Source organism: Eubalaena glacialis, chromosome 19 (assembly GCF_028564815.1).
Source record: "Eubalaena glacialis isolate mEubGla1 chromosome 19, mEubGla1.1.hap2.+ XY, whole genome shotgun sequence".
In the NCBI taxonomy this organism is placed as follows: Eukaryota; Metazoa; Chordata; class Mammalia; order Artiodactyla; family Balaenidae; genus Eubalaena; species Eubalaena glacialis.
In genome coordinates, this window is record NC_083734.1 from 13835540 (window position 1) to 13853925 (window position 18386).

Sequence of the window (18386 nt, forward strand, 5' to 3'; positions counted from 1 at the left end):
GCGCATGCGCGGCGCCCGCCTGCCCCCGCCCAGGCTCGCGGCCCGCCTCTTCCCGACCGAACGTGCGTTCGGCGCTTTTCCTCCCAGTGCGGCCACCGTCGTTTGGGGAGGGGAGCGGGAGGGGGCGGGGAAAAGGGTGGGAGGTGGGTGAGCGCGCGCGCCGCCCGTCCGTCGTGGTTTCCTGGCTGCGCGCGGCGCTGGCGGAGTAGCTGCAGCTGTAGCAGCAGCCGCGAAGATGGCGGAGGGGTTGGAGCGTGTCCGGATCTCCGCGTCGGAGCTGCGAGGGATCCTGGCCACTCTGGCTCCGCAGGCCGGGAGCAGAGGTGAGTCGCGCCGCCCAGCTCCTGGGCCGGGCCTGCCCGCCCCGCCTCCCTCTCCTCCTCTGCCTCCTCCCCGCTCAGTTCGCGGCGCTCCAGAGCCCCCGCCCCTTCCCCCAACACTGGGGGCGGGGGCCGAGGGCGGTCCCTCCCCGTTCTACCAGCCAGAGAGCCGGTGTGGGGTCGGGCTCTGCCAGCTCCGGCCCCTCCGGGAGAGCCCAGCCCAAGTTCCTGCCTCCGCCCCCTTTCTCACGGCGAAGGTGACTGTTGCCCATTGCCCTAGCCCTCTCACAGGATTCCCAGCCATCAGGGGACGCGGCAAGGAGTGGGCTCCGGGGTCTGGTGGAGGCCCCCGGGGTGAATGGTTCCCCGAGGAGTCATCCGCAGGCCTGCCCCGTCGTTTCTTTAGCGTTGGAAGGAGCTGGGAACATCGAGGAGAAAGGTTCAACAGCTTGGGACTTCCTTGCTGAACTTTTCCCCCCCAAGGCAGGCTTCTGAAGGCTGCGCCACCGGAGGGATCCAGGACCTCAGAGAGCTTACTCTACTCTGGTTTGGCTTTGGCATGTGTGGGAGCAGTTTTTATCAGGGAGAGTGTTCAACTTGCAAGTTAAAGTCTCCAGCCACACCAGGAAAGCACCAAGGAAGATTCTAGTGTCTCACCTCTCTTTGGTTAGGCAGTGGAGTCGTGTAGAATGGTAGTTATACTCCTGCAGGCTTGTGGCAGAAGTCTGTGAAGTTGGTTTTCGTGGGTCATGTGCATTGGATTATTCAGGTTGTTTTCTCCCTCCTCTCTGGAAAGTGGTAGTGGCTCTTCCCACCCCACCCCCCAATTTACACAGGCTGCTGAGGATGAGCTCTTCTGGAGTTAACTGCTTTACCTTTGTTCGTAGTGGATGAAGCAGTCTTTTAGACTTCAGAAAATACTGAAGCAGTATCTTAAACTTCAGGATTTTGTGGTTTTGTTTTTTTTCCAATTTCGTTACACCCATGGGTGTAAATGCTGGAGCATGTGATCCCTGTTATGAGCTTGTTTGCATTTGTGTTTATAGAACAGTAGTAGGATTTTCTATAACATTCCATTTTGAGTATACTCTGTAATGTCACTAATTCCTGTTTCTTCCCCACTGAACAGTTTAGTGGTATTTACAGTAGACTCACCCCTTAACAGATAAACGTAACAGATAAAAAAATTGATGCTTGCTTATCTGTCATTCTGTAAGTTCCTGGAGCCTGGAGAGTGGTTTCTAAAGTCCTGTTCTCTTATTCTTGAGTGCCCCAGTCGTTGGTATTTTGAGAGCATGTCGCAATACTTCCATCATCCTCCAGGGAAAGCTCCTTTATGGAACTTTTTCCTTATATAACGTCATCATAGTAGCAGTTAGTCTCAGTATTCCAGTGATGACTGTCTGAGCAGTATTTCCTTGGAAGGACCCTGCTGGCTGCTGTTAGAGAGTTGGTGAGCATGAGTGGAGTTGAAGAATGTGAAAGGAACTGCTTCCTGTTTGCTTCAACAGGAGGTATGTGATTGGGTAGTTGAAATCCTAAAGAAGAGGATTGTCCTGGCCAAGTTCAGTGACTGGAGTTGCAAATTTTTTCTCCAGAGATGTCCAGAACTGTGGATTGTTATGCATGCCCCTCTTTTTCTCTGCCCTCCCCCCCACCCCTGACCCATTAGTATGTTAAAAGGACTCAGCCACACTGGAAAAATGTTAGAGGCAGAAGAAGAGACCAAGATGGAGCTGAGGGCTCTATAGCAGAGAACAGTCCAATGCAGAACTGGTTAAAGGTCTTTTATTCTATCAATGATTAGGTAGTTTGGGGTCTTGTGGATCCGAATATGCTTTGGGTAACAAGAGAATGTAGGTTTTATTCCTTGTTTCCCCAACTCAGGTGTAGGTAGCTCCAACACAGTTAAGTTCTTAGTTTTGCCAATTGCTGAACAAATATTGTAAACCTAGTAGAATTTCTGTTTCTGCAGAAATTTCCTTCCTTGTCTACCAGTATTAACATTTCAATGTGTAATTCTTGCTTGACTTTTTTTTTTTTTAATGTTTATTTTTTGGCTGCATCGGGTCTTAGTTGTGGCATGTGGGGTCTTTTGTTGCAGCGTGTGGGCTCTTTGTTGCAGTGCGCGCGGGCTTCTCTCTAGTTGTGGCACGCAGGCTCATTAGTTGTGGCGTGCGGGCCTAGTTGCCCCAGAGCACGTGGAATCTTAGTTCCCTGACCAGGGATTGAACCCGTGTCCCCTGCACTGGCAGGTGGATACCTAACCACAGGACCACCAGGGAAGTCCCTCTTGCTTGACTTTTTTTTTTTTTTTTAAAGTTTTATTGGGATACAATTGTGTGTATCTTTTTTTAAAAAAATTTATCTATTTATTTATGGCTGTGTCGGGTCTTTGTTTCTGTGCGAGGGCTTTTTCTAGTTGTGGCAAGCGGGGGCCACTCTTCATCGCGATGCGTGGGCCTCTCACTATCGCGGCCTCTCTTGTTGCGGAGCACAGGCTCCAGACACGCAGGCTCAGTAATTGTGGCTCACGGGCCCAGCTGCTCCGCGGCATGTGGGATCTTCCCAGACCAGGGCTCGAACCCGTGTCCCCTGCATTGGCAGGCAGATTCTCAACCACTGCGCCACCAGGGAAGCCCCCTCTTGCTTGACTTTTAATGACAATTCCTTTTCCTTTCCCTCCCCTTTGTTCTTCTACCTCTTCCTCCCCAACACTCTCTCCAACATCACAGAAAACATGAAGGAGCCCAGGCAGCGCAAAGATAACAGGCGCCCAGATCTGGAAATCTATAAGCCTGGTCTTTCCCGACTAAGGAACAGACCTAAAATCAAGGAACCCTCTGGGAGTCACGAATTTAAGGATGTAATTGTTAATGACAGAGATTCTTCTGCTGTTGGAAGTGGTACACAGCTCATTAAAGATGTCTGCAAAGACAGCCCACAGCAAAATGGTCCTGTAGACCCAGAAAATACTCGGGCACAGGAGTCTTTTCCTAGGACTGTTGGGCAGGAGGATCGAAGTCTAAGAATTATCAAGAGAACAAAGAAACCTGACATGCAGATCTATCAGCCTGGAAGGCGTTTGCAGACTGTTACCAAAGAATCGACCAGCAGGGTGGATGAGGAAGAAATCCTCAACCAGGTAGAACAACTGAGAGTAGAGGAAGATGCGTGTAGGGGAAATGTGAAAGAGGAGGTTGTGAACAAGCCAGACAAAGAGGAGGCAGAAAAGAGCCTAAGTGGTGACAGAATAAGGGCTGCAAAGGGGGAAAAAGGAAAGAGGGTTGAAAAAGGGGAGGGCGTGAAGAAGGTGAATGATGACCCAGCTCAGGGGAAGCCAGGTTCTGCGAAGCGCTACTCCCGCTCAGACAAACGAAGGAACCGCTACCGCACTTGCAGTACCAGCTCAGCGGGTAGCAACAACAGTGCTGAGGGGACTGGCCTGACTGATAATGGAAGTCGCCGCCGCCGCCAGGATCGGACCAAGGAGAGGCCACGACTGAAGAAACAAGTATCTATGTCCTCAACTGACTCCTTGGATGAGGACAGAATTGATGAGTCTGATGGGCCACGGAGGAGCTCAGAAAGGAAGAAACATTTAGAAAGAAGCTGGTCTGGCTGTGGGGAGGGAGAGCAGAAAAGCAATGGTAAAGAAAATCGAGGCACTCTTCGCGTTACTTTCGATGCAGAAACCATGAACAAAGATTCCCCCATGGTGAGGTCAGCCAGGGAGGATTCGGATAAGTTAAAGTCAGACAAAGGCTCGAGCAGTGGGGGCAAAGGCTCTGAGAAGCAGGAGTCCAAAAACCTGAGACAAGAACTTCGGGGTCGTGGCCGTGGCATTCTGATTCTGCCTGCCCATACCACCCTGTCTGTCAATTCAGCCGGTTCTCCAGAGTCTACGCCTTTGGGACCTCGGCTTTTATTTGGATCTGGTAGTAAGGGATCTCGGAGTTGGGGCCGAGGAGGCACCACTCGACGATTGTGGGACCCAAACAATCCTGATCAGAAACCTGCTCTAAAGAGCCAGACACCGCAGCTACATTTCTTGGACACTGATGATGAAGTCAGCCCTACCTCTTGGGGTGACTCACGCCAGGCCCAAGCATCTTACTATAAGTTTCAAAACTCAGACAACCCTTATTATTACCCCCGGACACCAGGCCCCGCCTCCCAGTATCCTTACACAGGCTATAGCCCTCTGCAGTACCCGGTGGGCCCTACAAATGGTGTGTACCCAGCGCCTTACTACCCAGGCTACCCAACTCCATCAGGACAGTATGTCTGTAGCCCCCTCCCTGCCAGCACCATGAGTCCTGAGGAGATGGAGCAACACATGAGGAGCATGCAGCAACAGGAACTACATCGGCTTCTCCGGGTGGCTGACAACCAAGAACTGCAGCTCAGCAACCTGCTCTCCAGGGACCGCATCAGTCCTGAGGGCCTGGAGAAGATGGCTCAGCTCAGGTACGGTGGGTTCCATCCTGGCTAGAGGGGAATGGGGATAAGCTGGAGGTGTGCAGGCCCCCATGGCTGAGGAAGATAGAAACGTTTTAGGTAAGCTGCTGGGTGTTATCTCCCTTTCACATTGAGTTTTGTAAGGGAAGGGGAGTTGGAAAAAGAAAGGAACAGAAAATTTTGTTTCTAGTCCTAGAAATGATTAATGTTTCCCACTTTTTTTTTAAGAAGAAAAAAATCTTTAAGAGAACATGGAATCTGGATATGGAAAAGGAAAGACTTTCTAAAGTGCCAAGAAATGAACAACATGTAACTTGTGGTGAAGATTTTACTTTGGCTGTTAAATTTAGGTGGAGGCATATGGGGAAGAACTACTTTCCTAGACATAACTGTCTTTAGAATGACATTCTGCTATGCAGAATGGAAACTAGAGTGAGTACTATACCTGGTGGCATTTTGGATTTCCTGCCAAGGAAGGTGTTTGATTTGTAGGAACCTCAGATCTTGGGTCTAGCCTTTCCTGTGGTGTATTTGGAGCTAGAAGTTGCATGTATTTTATTCCAGAGCTGAACTGCTGCAGCTGTATGAGCGCTGTATTCTATTAGATATTGAGTTCTCTGATAATCAGAATGTGGATCAGATCCTGTGGAAGAATGCTTTCTATCAGGTGATTGAGAAGTTCAGGCAGCTTCTCAAGGATCCGAATGTTGAGAACCCAGAACAGATTCGGAACAGACTTTTGGAGCTCTTGGATGAGGTAAACCATCATCTTTATGTTCTCAGGATAAAGACTTCAACATCCTTTAGTTGTGATGGGTTTTTTACCACCCAAAATACTATGTTTTATAACAGAACATTGACAACAAACTGTATGCTCTTTTCTTGGGTTTAGGCCTACCCTACGTCTGTTACTTCCTTGACACCATAACTTACAATTGGAGTTAGTTTTGAGTTTGGAAGCTTTCTGAATGTCTTAGCTGGAGTGTGTGTGTGTGTGTGTGTGTGTGTGTGTGTGTGTGTGTGTGTTTTCATATCTTTAAAACCACGGAAAGGCTTATGCTATCAGTTTGTCTTGTGCTTAGTTGGTGGCCACTAAATACTGTATATGCCTCCTTTTACATCAGATGGCTGAGCATTAGCAAAACTGTGAAAGGGTCACTTGCCCCAGTTTCTGGGTAGATTAGATCAGAACAGGCTGATTCGGCTGATCCTTATTTTTTCTCTTTATAGGGTAGTGACTTCTTTGATAGTTTGCTTCAGAAGCTGCAGGTTACTTACAAGTTCAAACTGGAGGACTACATGGACGGTCTTGCCATTCGCAGCAAGCCATTACGAAAGACAGTAAGCCAGCTTCTTTATCTTAAATTTATTCACTCACTTAGTAAGCATTTATCTGGTGTTAGTTATGTGCTAGGCACTATGCTAGGTGTTGAGTATACAAGAATGAAAGATACAGCCCTGTGGGGGAACAGACCACTGTACAGTTACAACAACTGTAACGTAACGTCATGAGTACTACGGCAGTGGCATATATAGAGTGTTGAAGGGGCATGGAAGGAATTGAATCTGCTTTAGACTGGTGGGGGTCAAGGAAGGTTTCTTAGAGACTGTCAAGTTGAGTTTGAAACATGACTAGGAGTGGAAGGGGCAGTTTCGATACAGGGCACAGTGAGAGACTCATACCTTGTTGGGAAGGTGTAAGAAGTCAGCATGCTGTTGTCTGTAATGTGGATTGGGCTGTTGGAGGAGGTAAAGCTGATGAAGTAGGAAGGGATGGATCATAATCTCTTACATGCCACGCTGAAGAGTTTGGATTTTTTCCTGAAAGCAGTGAGGAGCTATTGATTGATTTTCAACAAATGGATAGCATAGATTTGTTCTTGGAACCAGTCACTCTGGCAAATGGATGAGTTTGGGCAAGAGTGGAAGTAGGAGGGTCAGGTGTGGGCCTGAACTGAGGTAGAGGTAGTGGAGGTGGAGAAGAGGAGACAGATTGGAAAGATATAAGGGAGTAGAATTGAATTGCTGGCTGGTTAGGTGTGAATGATGAGATTGGAGGCATGAGGAGACCAGATCATCTCCCATTTTGTGCCCTAGGAGAGAGGCTGAGAAGGAAGAGATTAGTTTAGTTTTGGATCAGCTTAGGTGGAGGAGCTTGAAAATGAACAAGTGAATGTTATGGTCTGTCTGGAGCTCAGGAGAAAGAGCTGGGCTGGTGATAGAGATTCAGAAGTCATCAATGTGTAGGTGATAGTTGAAGCAGAAGTTGGGAAGCTAGGAAAGCTAGCCAGAGAGCAGGGGGTGAGATTTTTAAGGTGGTGGTGGGTAAAATTGTCAAGTGCTGTAAAATCCTCAAATGTTAAGATTACTAAAAACTGTCCATTGGATTGGATGATCTTATCACGAGTTATATTAGTTGGAGAGGATGGAAACCAGATTGTAGTGAGTGAGAAGTGGGGCAGCAGATATAATGAGAGGGTAACTTAGACTGTTCTTTTAAGAAGGCTGTGAAGGCAAGAAGGGAAGATAGTAGTCAAAAGACATAGTGTCAAGAGAAGTTTGTTTCTAAGCTTGGAGAGACTTTAGCGTAATTATATGTTGAGAGGAAAGGGCCAGGGGAGAGGAAGAGGTTGATTCATTAGAGAAAGGAGTGTGATTTATGGAGCAGAGGCTTCCTCTTGCCTTTCTGCTCCTTCTGATGAATTGCCATACACAGGTTCTATTACTAGTCAGCAAGTATCTGTTGAGTCCCTCCTCCACGCCAGGTGCCATTCTAGGCACACCTAATTCAGTGTGGAACGAGAAAGCCATGTTCCCAGCTCTCAGAGTTTAGAGTTTGATTAGGGATGAGTACAGGTGTTGCATTGGTAATTGCAGATGCATTGACTTCCGTAGAGGATGTTGGGGAGTGTGGTGTGAAGGGGGTTGGAGGATCATAGAGGCCTGAGGAAGTCACAGTTAAGCTGAGGCTGAAGACAGGAGACCTTGGCCAGGTGAAAGGTGTATTCTCGGCAATAGGAACGGTACATGTGAAGGTCCTGCAGTGGGAAAAGCACCATGTGATGGGGAACTGAGAAAAGCCTAGTCTGAGGCACAGAGAGTGAGAGGGGAAGTTGTGCTGGAGACGTGAGCAGAGGCTGGACCATCTAGTACTTTATTCTGAGGATAGTGGAGAGCCTTTGGCCGAATTTGTTTTTTTTTCTTCCCCCCGTTGAGGTAGCAAAGTGGCTGTAGAGTGGAAACATAGCAGTTTCCTTGGTGCTTTACCGGTTAAATACCAAGGATTCTTGGTGTTCATTCATAGAGAGAATGTGTGGAGTAGTCAGAACTCTGAAGGTGTATGACATGTAGTGATGTATAACTTTGCTGAGGCATACTTTTGAGTTATGTGTTAGGAGGCTGATGTGCAGTAGCTACTCACTTAGCTAGTAAATGAGCCTTCCTGTGGGGTCAGTATCTACTTCTTTATTCAGTGACATGGTAATTTCTTGTCTGTGGGTGGAGTGGTATTGTATCTTATGAAGTGATGTTCCTTAGGAAGGTTTTTTTGGTTGGGTACGTGTCTTGGGATTGTTAAGGGTTTACTCTTTTGTTTTCTCATTGAGTGACAGATGCCAAGCGCATCAGTGAGGAAACATATGTAGTATTACTCAGTCCTGGCATATTGTAGGTGTTTGCTAAAGGGTAACATTGTTTTAGGGAATTATTATTGTCTTGCAAAGGGGATGCAATGCAGTAACACACTACAGTGGTATTAACGGTTTGAGGAGAGAAAGATGATGGCAGGAAAAGAACAGAGTAAACAATTATTTTAATATTTGTATATCACTTTTTTTTTTTTTGGCCGCACTGCGTGGCTTGTGGGGTCTTAGTTCCCCAACCAGGGATCAAACCCAGGCCCACAGCAGTGAAAGCATCAAGTTCTAACCACTGGACCTCCAGGGAATTCCCTGTATGTCACTTTATAATTTGTATTTTTACACTTATTCCCTACAGTTTCCCTATGAAATAGGTATTTTTATATTCCGTTGAAGAAACTGAGTCCCAAAGACTTAGTTGAGATCACACAGCTACTACAAAGAGAGTCAGAATGTTTTCTTCCACTTGACTGGGACTCGAAATAAGAATGACCTCCTCTCCCTTTTGCACTTTCTCAGTAAATTTAGCATCACATTGTTGGCTTTTTTTTCTAGTCAAGGTTAGACTGAAAACTTTTTGCTTTGTTGAGGACTACTGGTGCCTTATTATTAAGGCTGCTCTGTTATTTTGACCCCATCCCTGTCCTTTGGGGTTGAAGTTAGAGTTTCTTGGGTATATGCTACTAACTGATCGTTTTTCCTGAAGGTAAAATATGCCTTGATCAGTGCCCAGCGATGTATGATTTGCCAAGGAGATATTGCCAGGTATCGGGAGCAAGCCAATGACACGGCAAACTACGGGAAAGCACGCAGGTACTGTTGCCTCTTGTTCATTATTCCTCTTCCCTGTGTGGCTTTAATCCAAGCCCTATTAAGAGCAATGGGCCACCTGAGCTGCCTCCTATATATATGTCCTACAGGTGACCCTATTGGCCTCGTGCTTTACCACTCCAAGGTTACAGCTTAAGTAGTAAGGGCTATCAGGTGATGAATTGGGAAAGTATTGATAGAGAACTTTTTTTTTTTTTTTTTTTTTTTTTTACTGTTTCTCTATTACAGCTGGTACCTGAAAGCCCAGCACATTGCTCCCAAGAATGGGCGCCCCTATAACCAGTTGGCTCTGCTGGCAGTGTATACGGTAAGAAATCTTGGATGGGGAAGTATTTTGCAGGCAGTATGTTAGAAATATGGATTTTGATAGCATCAGCTCCTGGAGCTAGATTTCATCTGAACACTATAACCCAAAGCATATCCCCTTCTGCCTCCCATCCTCAAACTCCTTTTGTTACTGTTACTTTCAGAGGTAAGTTGTCAGGGATCCCTCACTTCAGTTGAATCCACTTTTACTGCACTTAAGTTCCTAGGGGAATGCTTATTCTCCAGCCAAACATCGCTCTTTGTTTTTGACCAAGGTTTCTGCTCTGAATCTTGTATTGTTTCCCTTCCCTAGGTTGAACTAGGTTACTCATTTCTAGAAGGAAAATAAGGCTCCCTTTATCTCTCCCCTTTAAAGTCCTCAACTAGCCCGAAGTACATCCTTCCTTCCTTTCCTCAGATCATCCCCTTATTCATCTTAGCTTTTCACCTAAGGAGTCTCCTTAGCAGAAGCACAGTAAGTGCCAAATTGTACCTCTTTAGATCTTACCAAACTCCTCTAAATGTGCCTCTAAAGGTGAGCCTTGGGAGCTGACAGAGCCCCTAGTGAGGAAGCTGACTTCAAGGGGGAGGGGGAGGGGCCACTGGTAAGTACCAAAGGTTTAAGAAGCAGCTAACTGTGCTCATTAGCAGGGAGAGTTTTCTTAATGCTGTAAAATTCATTGCCCAAATAAACAGTGTTTGAATTGATATTTTTATTCTACAAAGATTCAAAAATATTCCTAATACTTAATTATGGATTGAAATTGTTGATTAAGTAATGTGGTTTACAGATACACTTCCTGCAGAATCTATTGAATCTCTCTGTCTCTCTGCTTTTTACCTCTGTCCTATTCTCTTTGTGATATGCATTGAGATTTTTTTTTCACCCCTCTTTGTGGCTTTATTTTTCTCTCCCCTTTATTCTTATCCACCTTCTGTTTTCCCTTCTCTCTCATTTCTTGTCTCCTTTCCCAGTTTTTCTTCTTTGTAATCATCTAATGAATTGCTTTTTTTCTTGTTAACTAGAAAATATAATTAAAAAAAATTTTCTCCTCAATGGCTTTTAATGAAAATTGTCGTAAAATTCATGTAACAAAATTAACCCTTAGTTATGGTCTGTACCTAGGAATGGAATTGCTGGGTCATATGGTAATTCTATGTTTAACTTTCTGAGAAGCTGCCAAACTGTTTTCAATAGTGGCTGCACCATTTTACATTTCCACCAGCAGTGTAGGAGAGTTCTAGTTTCTTCATGTTCATGCTAACATTTGTTACTTTTCATTTTTTTGATTATGACCAACCTAGTGGGTATGAAGTGATACCTCATTGTGGGTTCCCTCCTCCCCACTTGAGGACTTTTTTTTTCTTCTTTAATATTTTTTTTCTTTTTTTGGTCAGTTTTAGGTTTACAGAAAATTGAGCAGAAAGTGCAGAGAGTTCCCATACACTTCCTCAGCTCTCAGTTTTCCCCATTATGAACATCTTGCATTAGTGTAGTACATTTGTGTACAGTTGATGAGCCGGTATAGATATGTTATTATATTACTAAAGTCCATAGCTTACACTAAGGTTCACTTTTACTGTTGCACACTCTGAGTTTGAACAAATGTATAATAACATGTATCCACCATTATATTATCATGCAGAGTATTTTCACTGCTCTAAAAATATCCTGTGCTCCACCCTCCACCTCTTTATCCTTCTTCCCTCCCCCAAACCTTTGGCAATCACTGATGTTTTTACTGTTTCTATAGTGTTGTCTTTTCCAGAATGTCATATAGTTGGAACCATACAGTATGTAGTCTTTTCATATTGGCTTCTTTCACTTAGCATTTAGGGTTATTTTTGTGGCTTGATAGCTCTTTTCTTTTTATTGTTGAGTAATAGTCCATTGTATGGATGTACCACAGTTTATCTATTCCCCTATTGAAGGACATCTTGGTTGTTTTCAAGTTTTGACTGTTATTAATAAAAGTGCTATAAACGTTCGTGTGCATGTTTTTGTGTGGACATAAGCTTTCATCTCATTTGGGTAGATACTTAGGAGTGTGATTGCTGGGTTGTGTGGTTAGAGTATATATAGTTTTGGAAGAAACTGTCAAACTGTCTTCCATAGTGGCTGTACCATTTTGCATCCCTACCAGCAGTGGATGAGAGTTCCTATTGCTGTGCATCCTTGTCAGCATTTGGTATTGTCAGTGTTCTGGATTTTCCTCATTCTAATAGGTGTGCAAAATCCTATTTGTGTTAAACTTCGTTTTAACTTGCAATTCCCTAATGACATACAATGTAGAACATCTTTTCATATGCTAATTTCCCATCTGTGTATTTTTGGTGATGTGTCTGTTTAGATCTTTTGCCCATTTTTAAATTGGGTTGTTTGTTTTCTTATTGTTGAGTTTTAAGAGTCATTTTATGTTTTGGATACCAGTCCTTTATCAGACATGTGTTTTACAAATATTTTCTCTCAGTCTGTGGCTTTCTTTTCATTTTGTTAGTGTTTTTCACAGAGCAGAAGTTTTTAAGGTTAATGATATCTAACTTTGCCAACTTTTTCTTTCATGGATTTTGCTTTTGGTGTTGTATCTAAGAAGGCATGACTAAACCCAGGTTACCTAGATTTTCTCCTGTGTTATCTTCTAGGAGTTGTAGAGTTTTGCATTTTACATTTAAGTCTACGGTACATTTTGAGTTAATTTTTGTGACAGGTGTAAGGTCTGTGTATAGATTCATTGTTTTGCATGTGGATGTCCAGTTGTTTTCAACACCATTTGTTGAAAAGACTATCCTTTCTCCATTGAATTGTCTTTGCTCCTTTGTCAAAGCTCGACTGACTGTATTTGTGAGGGTCTATTTCTGGGCTCTCTGTTCTGTTCCATTGATCTATTTGTCTGTTCTTTGGCCAGTACCGCACTGTCTTAATTACGGTAGCCTTATAGCAAGTCTTGAAGTCGGGTAGTGTCAGTCTTCCAACTTTTTTCTTTTCCTTCAATATTGTGTAGGCTATCCTGGATGTTCTGCCTTTCCATATAAACTTTAGAATCAGTTTGTTGACATTTACAGATCTAGTGAGTGTGAAGTGATATGTCATTGTGGTTTTGATTTGCATTTCCCTAATGACTAATGATATTGAACATCTTTTCATATGCTTATTTGGATGTTTGGAAAAATGTCTATTCAAGTCCTTTACCCATTTTTTAAAAATTAAATTAAATTAATTAATTAATTAATTTATTTATTTTTGGCTGCGTTGTATCTTCGTTGCTGCATGCGGGCTTTCTCTAGTTGTGGAGAGCAGGGCTACTCTTCGTTGCGGTGCGCGGGCTTCTCATTGCAGTGGCTTCTCTTGTTGCAGAGCATGGGCTCTAGGCACGCGGGCTTCAGTAGTTGTGGCACTCGGGCTCAGTAGTTGTGGCTTGCGGGCTCTAGAGCGCAGGCCCAGTAGTTGTGGCGCACGGGCTTAGTTGCTCCACAACATGTGGGATCTTCCCGGACCAGGGCTCGAACCCGTGTCCCCTGCATTGGCAGGCGGATTCTTAACCACTGCACCACCAGGGAATTCCCATCTTACCCATTTTTAAGTGTACTGTTTAGCAGTGTTGAGTACATTCACATTGTTGTGCAATCACTCTCCAGAACTCTATTCATCTTGCAAAACTCAAACTCTCTACCCATTAAAACAACAACTCCCTATTTTTCCCTCCCTCTGGTCATTGGCAACCACCCTTCTTCACCTTTCCACCTCTGTGAATTTGTCTACTCTAGTTACCTAATATAAATGGAATCTAAAAGTATTTGTCTTTTTGTGACTGGCTTATTTCACTTAGCATTATATCCTTAAGGTTCATCTATGTTACAGCTCATGTCAATTTCCTCCTTAAGGCCAAATAATATTCAATTGTATGTATATACCACATTTTGTTTATCTGTTCATCTCTCGATGGACACTTCCACCTTTTGGCCATTGTGAATAATACTACTATGAATATGAGTGTGCAAATACCTCTTCATGACTCTGCTTTCAATTCTTCTGAATATATACTCAGAAGTGGAATTGCTGGGTCATGTGGTAATTGTATTTTCAATTTTTGGAAGAACCACCATATTGGCAGCTGCACCATTTTACATTCCCACCAGTAGTGCACAAGGGTTCCAGTTTCTCCACATCCTTGCTAACACGCACTATTTTCTGTTCGTGTGTGTGTGTGTGTGTGTGTGTTTAAATAGTAGCCAGCCTAACTGCTTCAAAGTTGTATGGCATTGTGGTTTTGACTTGCATTTCTCTAATGAGTACGGATTTTTTTATGTTCTTGTTGGCCATCTGCATATCTTCTTTGGAGAAATGTCTATTCAGATCCTTTGCATATTTTTAAATTGGGTTGTCTTTTATGTTGTTGAGATGTAGGAGTTCTTTATATATTCTGACGTTTATCAGATATGTGATTTACAAATATTTTCTCCCATTTTATGGGTTGTCTTTTCACCCTCTTGATAGTGCCCTTTGATGCACAAAAGTTTTTTTTTTTAAGATTTATTTATTTGGTTGTGCTGGGTCTTAGTTGCGGCAGGTGGGCTCCTTAGTTGTGGCAGGCGGGCTCCTTAGTTGTGGCATGTGAACTCTTAGTTGCGACATGTGGCATCTAGTTCCCTGACCAGGGATCAAACTTGGGTCCCCTGCATTAGGAGCTTGGAGTCTTAACCACTGCGCCACCAGGGAAGTCCCCGCAAAAGTTTTTAATTTTGATGAAGTCCAGTTCATCTATTTCTTCTTTTGTTGCTTGTGCTTTGATGTCATAGCTAAGAAACTCTTAACCAAATTAAAAGTTAAGATTTATTATTTATTTATTTAGAAGAAAATACAGGGATACATTTTTTATAGTTTTAGTTCTTATATTTAAGTCTTTGATCCATTTTTGGTTAATTTTTGTATATGGTGTGAAGTAAGGGTCCAATTCATTCTTTTGCATGTGGACATCCAATTCTCCTAGCACCATTTGTTGAAGAGACTGTTCTTTCCCCATTAAATAGTCTTGGCACCCTTGTCGAAAGTCAGTTGATGTATGATAGGTTTACTTCTGGACTCTCGATTCTCTCCCATTGACCCATATGTCCACCTTTGTGCCAGTACTACGTTGTTTTAATTACTGTAGCTTTGTGGTAAGTTTTGAGATTGGGTATGTGAGTCTTCCAACTTTGTTTTTCTTTTTCAAGATTGTTTTGGCTATCTGGGGTTCCTTGGAATTCCATATGGATTTTAGGATCGGCTTTTTCATTTCTGCCAAAACAGTCATTGTGATTTTGATAAGGATTGCATTGAATCTGTGGATTGCTTTGGGGAGTATTTACATCTTTACAGTATTGTCTTCTGCACAAACACAGGATGTTTTCCATTTATTTAGGTCTTCTCTAATTTCTTTCAGAAATGTGTGATCGTTTTCAGTGTGTAAGTTTTGCATTTCCTAGGTTTAATTTATTCCTAAGATATAAATATTCCTAACATATAAAGGTATGTTATTATTTTTGATGCTATTATGAATGGAATTATTTTCCTAATTTTTCAGATTGTGCATTACTAATGTATAGAAATACAACTGATTTTTGAGTGTTAATCTTTTTTTTTTTTTTTTTTTTTTAATATGTATTTATTTGGCTGTGCTGGGTCTTAGTTGCGGCATGTGGGATCTTAGTTGTGGCATGTGGGATCTAGTTCCCTGACCAGGCATCGAACCCAGGCCCCCTGCATTGGGAGTGCGAGTCTTAACTGCTGGACCACCAGGGAAGTCCCTTGAGTGTTAATCTTGTGTCTTCCCTCAGTGGTCTGTTGCTACACTAATTAAATTGGTATGTGTTTCTTTCATGGACCTCTTACCTAAGTTAGTACTCTTTTCAAGTTCTTTTCCTCTGTCCCTCTTTTTCTGTCTCTGTGTTAACCCAGTTGTCTGTTTTTTTGGCCACGTCAAGCGGCATGTGGGATCTTAGTTCTCTGACCAGGGATTGAACCCGTGCCCCTTGCATGGGAAACGCAGAGTCTTAGCCACTGGACCACCAGAAAAGTCCCCCCAGTTGTCTTTTAAGATCACTTTCTCAGCTTTTCTGTAACCTTTCATTCAGTGGACCTCAAGTATTTACTGAGAACATGCTGTGCACAGTGCTTTGCTAGGTGCTGTGAGTGGTAAATATTTGATATGGTTTCTGTCCTGAAAGAAAACATTGTTGAGAAGACAAGTGAGGTGTATAGACAGACAATGATACAAATTAGACTTGATGCAATTTGATGCAATTGATTGTTAGATACATCATTTCCTATACCACTAAGAAAGAAGAATGTGAATTAAAATAAGACATGATGGTAGATAGTGATTGAGTTGTATCTTGATTTCAGAGATGTTAAAATATGAAAAAAATCATTGTAGAACTGGTAAAATACTGTAAAATCAAATGAGTGGCGTAATTGGAATAACATTAAAGATAGCTCCCACTTAACTGACTGAAACTGGGTACCAGATGTTCTGTTAAACTGTATATATTATATGAATTTTAATCTTTTCAGGAGCCATATATGTTGGTGAATATCTTCATTTTACAAATAAGGAAACCTTTCTAGGTTGACTTTCTTAGGGTTATACCTAATAAATGGCAGGACCAAATTCAGACTCAGGCAGTTGAGCTTAGAATGTACACCTTTAACCATGCTAGATGAATGCAAGATGGGACTTTTAAAGAGTGAGTAGGTGCTGGGGAGAGAGGGAGGTAGTAGTCTAGGTGCATTTTAAGACAGAAAAGGTAACGATGTATATGATAGAAAGATAGAAAGGCTTTTTGATATTCTTTCCCCCTTTATTTCAGTGTTTTTCCTTCTTTCTGACCCTCTCCCTTTCTTTTACTTATTAATTGGTTTTAAAATGGACTTGAAGTATTTATTTGCTGCATGCATTGGATAATAGTTTGTTTCCTTTTCTTCGTGGAGTCAGTATGTTGTAGTGAAAACATAAACTTAGGAGCCAGGCAGACCTAGGTTCAAATACTAGCTTATCTGGGATTTGGCTTTGAGACCTTGTTGGGCAAGTTATGTAATAATCTTCCTGGGCCCCTATCTCTTCATCATTAAAATGGGAATAGTAATCCCTGTGGGGCAGTTTCCTTAGGTTTGGAAATAATATAATATCTATGAAGTGCTGATCATTTACCTCACACTTAGCTATGCTTAATCAGTGATATTGCCATTGTTATTTATAATGTTTTAAAAACAATAATTAGTACATGCTGAACATTTTCTTTCTCTAAAAAGAAAACATAATTGGTTTCATATTTTGTGAGGCTCTTTATTCGTTTCTCCTGCTTCTGAGCATGTGGCTTTAAGAGAACCTCTACATGTAAGACATAGTACTGGGCAAGAAGAGAGCTCTGATGTATTCGCCATGGCTTCTCCCGTGGATAGTTGTCTCATTTTCATGTTGGAACTCCTCACAGCTTGGAGCACAGGTTGGGAGGGATGGTAGGGTTTCCTGGGTCTGCTGACTCAGGCTGGAGTCCAGAAGAGAACTGGTTGACTCAGTGTCTCTGACCTTTTTCTGCAGAGGAGGAAGCTTGATGCCGTCTATTACTATATGCGCAGTCTAGCTGCCAGCAACCCTATCCTGACTGCCAAGGAGAGTCTCATGAGCTTGTTTGAAGAGACCAAAAGGAAGGTGAGTGGGGATGCAGGCAGAATCATTCCTTCCTAGAAGAATGTGTTTCTCTTAGTGTCTCTGTGTCCTTAAGGAAACGACTGATAATGTCCTGAAGGGGTCCCCTCGGGCTTGCTGATGGGAGTCAGTCAGTCTCTATGCAGAACCAAACTTATCTTTAGGAGAGCTCTCCAGGGCCCACAGCATCTGGTTTACAGAATTAATAACTTTTATGAGACAAAACAGATGATACTCTGCTACTGTGGAACTATGGCAAAGTCTTTACTTTTTACAGTTCTTGGGCAACAAACTCAGGTGAGATGAGCACTTCTCTTGATTGGCTGAATCCCAGGACAGTCTGAGCTTATATGTTCGTATGTCGTACAGGCAGAACAGATGGAAAAGAAGCAACATGAGGAATTGGAACTGAGCCCTGGCCAATGGCGGAAAGGAAAGAAATCCACCTTCCGGCATGTTGGAGATGACACCACTCGCCTGGAGATCTGGATTCATCCATCCCATCCCCGGTCCTCCCAGGGCACTGAGTCTGGGAAGGATTCTGAGCAGGAGAATGGGCTGGGCAGCCTGAGCCCCAGTGATGTAAGTTCCTGAGGGTGATGTTATGAGCAAGACTAGCTGAGTAAGCGTGAGTGCTCTGGTACATGCAGCCATGGAGCACTGCACAGACATTCCCCATTCATCTCAGGGAAGGCACATCACTTCAGGCTCCTTGATGTTCTCATCTGTGTCCTCCACCTACACTTCCTTTACCTTTGCTATTCGCTTCCCTCTCTCACCACTATGTGGCACTGTAGAATTTAGTAAAAGTAATTTTTCTAAGTGAAGATTAATTTAGGATTTGTATAGGATGACAGTTTTTTGCTGCTTTGGGTTTATAGTCATCAATATGATGCTTTAGGATTCTGTGTGGGATTTTTGAAGCTAGGGAGAGGACACAGTAGTTGGAAAACTGCAAATGGCGGGTTCATTGTGCCTTGAGAGTAAAATTTATAGAGGAGTGGGTGGTGGGGTAATCTGGGACCAGGCCTTGAAGGGTCATGTAATAAGTAATTTGACCTTTATCCTGAAGGTAGTAGGGAGCTATTGAGTGCTTTAAATAGGGAAATGTCAGATGTGCACTTTAGAAATATGACTCTGGCTGC

General features: G+C 43.3%; 1 protein-coding gene across 1 annotated transcript in view; it reads left to right on the forward strand.

Moving 5' to 3' along the window:
- The first annotated feature begins 132 nt into the window (after nucleotides 1–132).
- SMG6 (SMG6 nonsense mediated mRNA decay factor) overlaps nucleotides 133–18386 on the forward strand; it is a 239737-nt gene continuing 221483 nt past the window's right edge. The window contains exons 1-8 of the mRNA XM_061175743.1: nucleotides 133–323; nucleotides 3056–4790; nucleotides 5346–5538; nucleotides 6012–6122; nucleotides 9126–9232; nucleotides 9479–9557; nucleotides 17134–17244; nucleotides 17611–17823. Of these exons, the coding sequence (XP_061031726.1) occupies nucleotides 236–323; nucleotides 3056–4790; nucleotides 5346–5538; nucleotides 6012–6122; nucleotides 9126–9232; nucleotides 9479–9557; nucleotides 17134–17244; nucleotides 17611–17823 (2637 nt within the window). The 5' untranslated portion in view covers nucleotides 133–235. The remainder of the gene's footprint in view (nucleotides 324–3055; nucleotides 4791–5345; nucleotides 5539–6011; nucleotides 6123–9125; nucleotides 9233–9478; nucleotides 9558–17133; nucleotides 17245–17610; nucleotides 17824–18386) is intronic.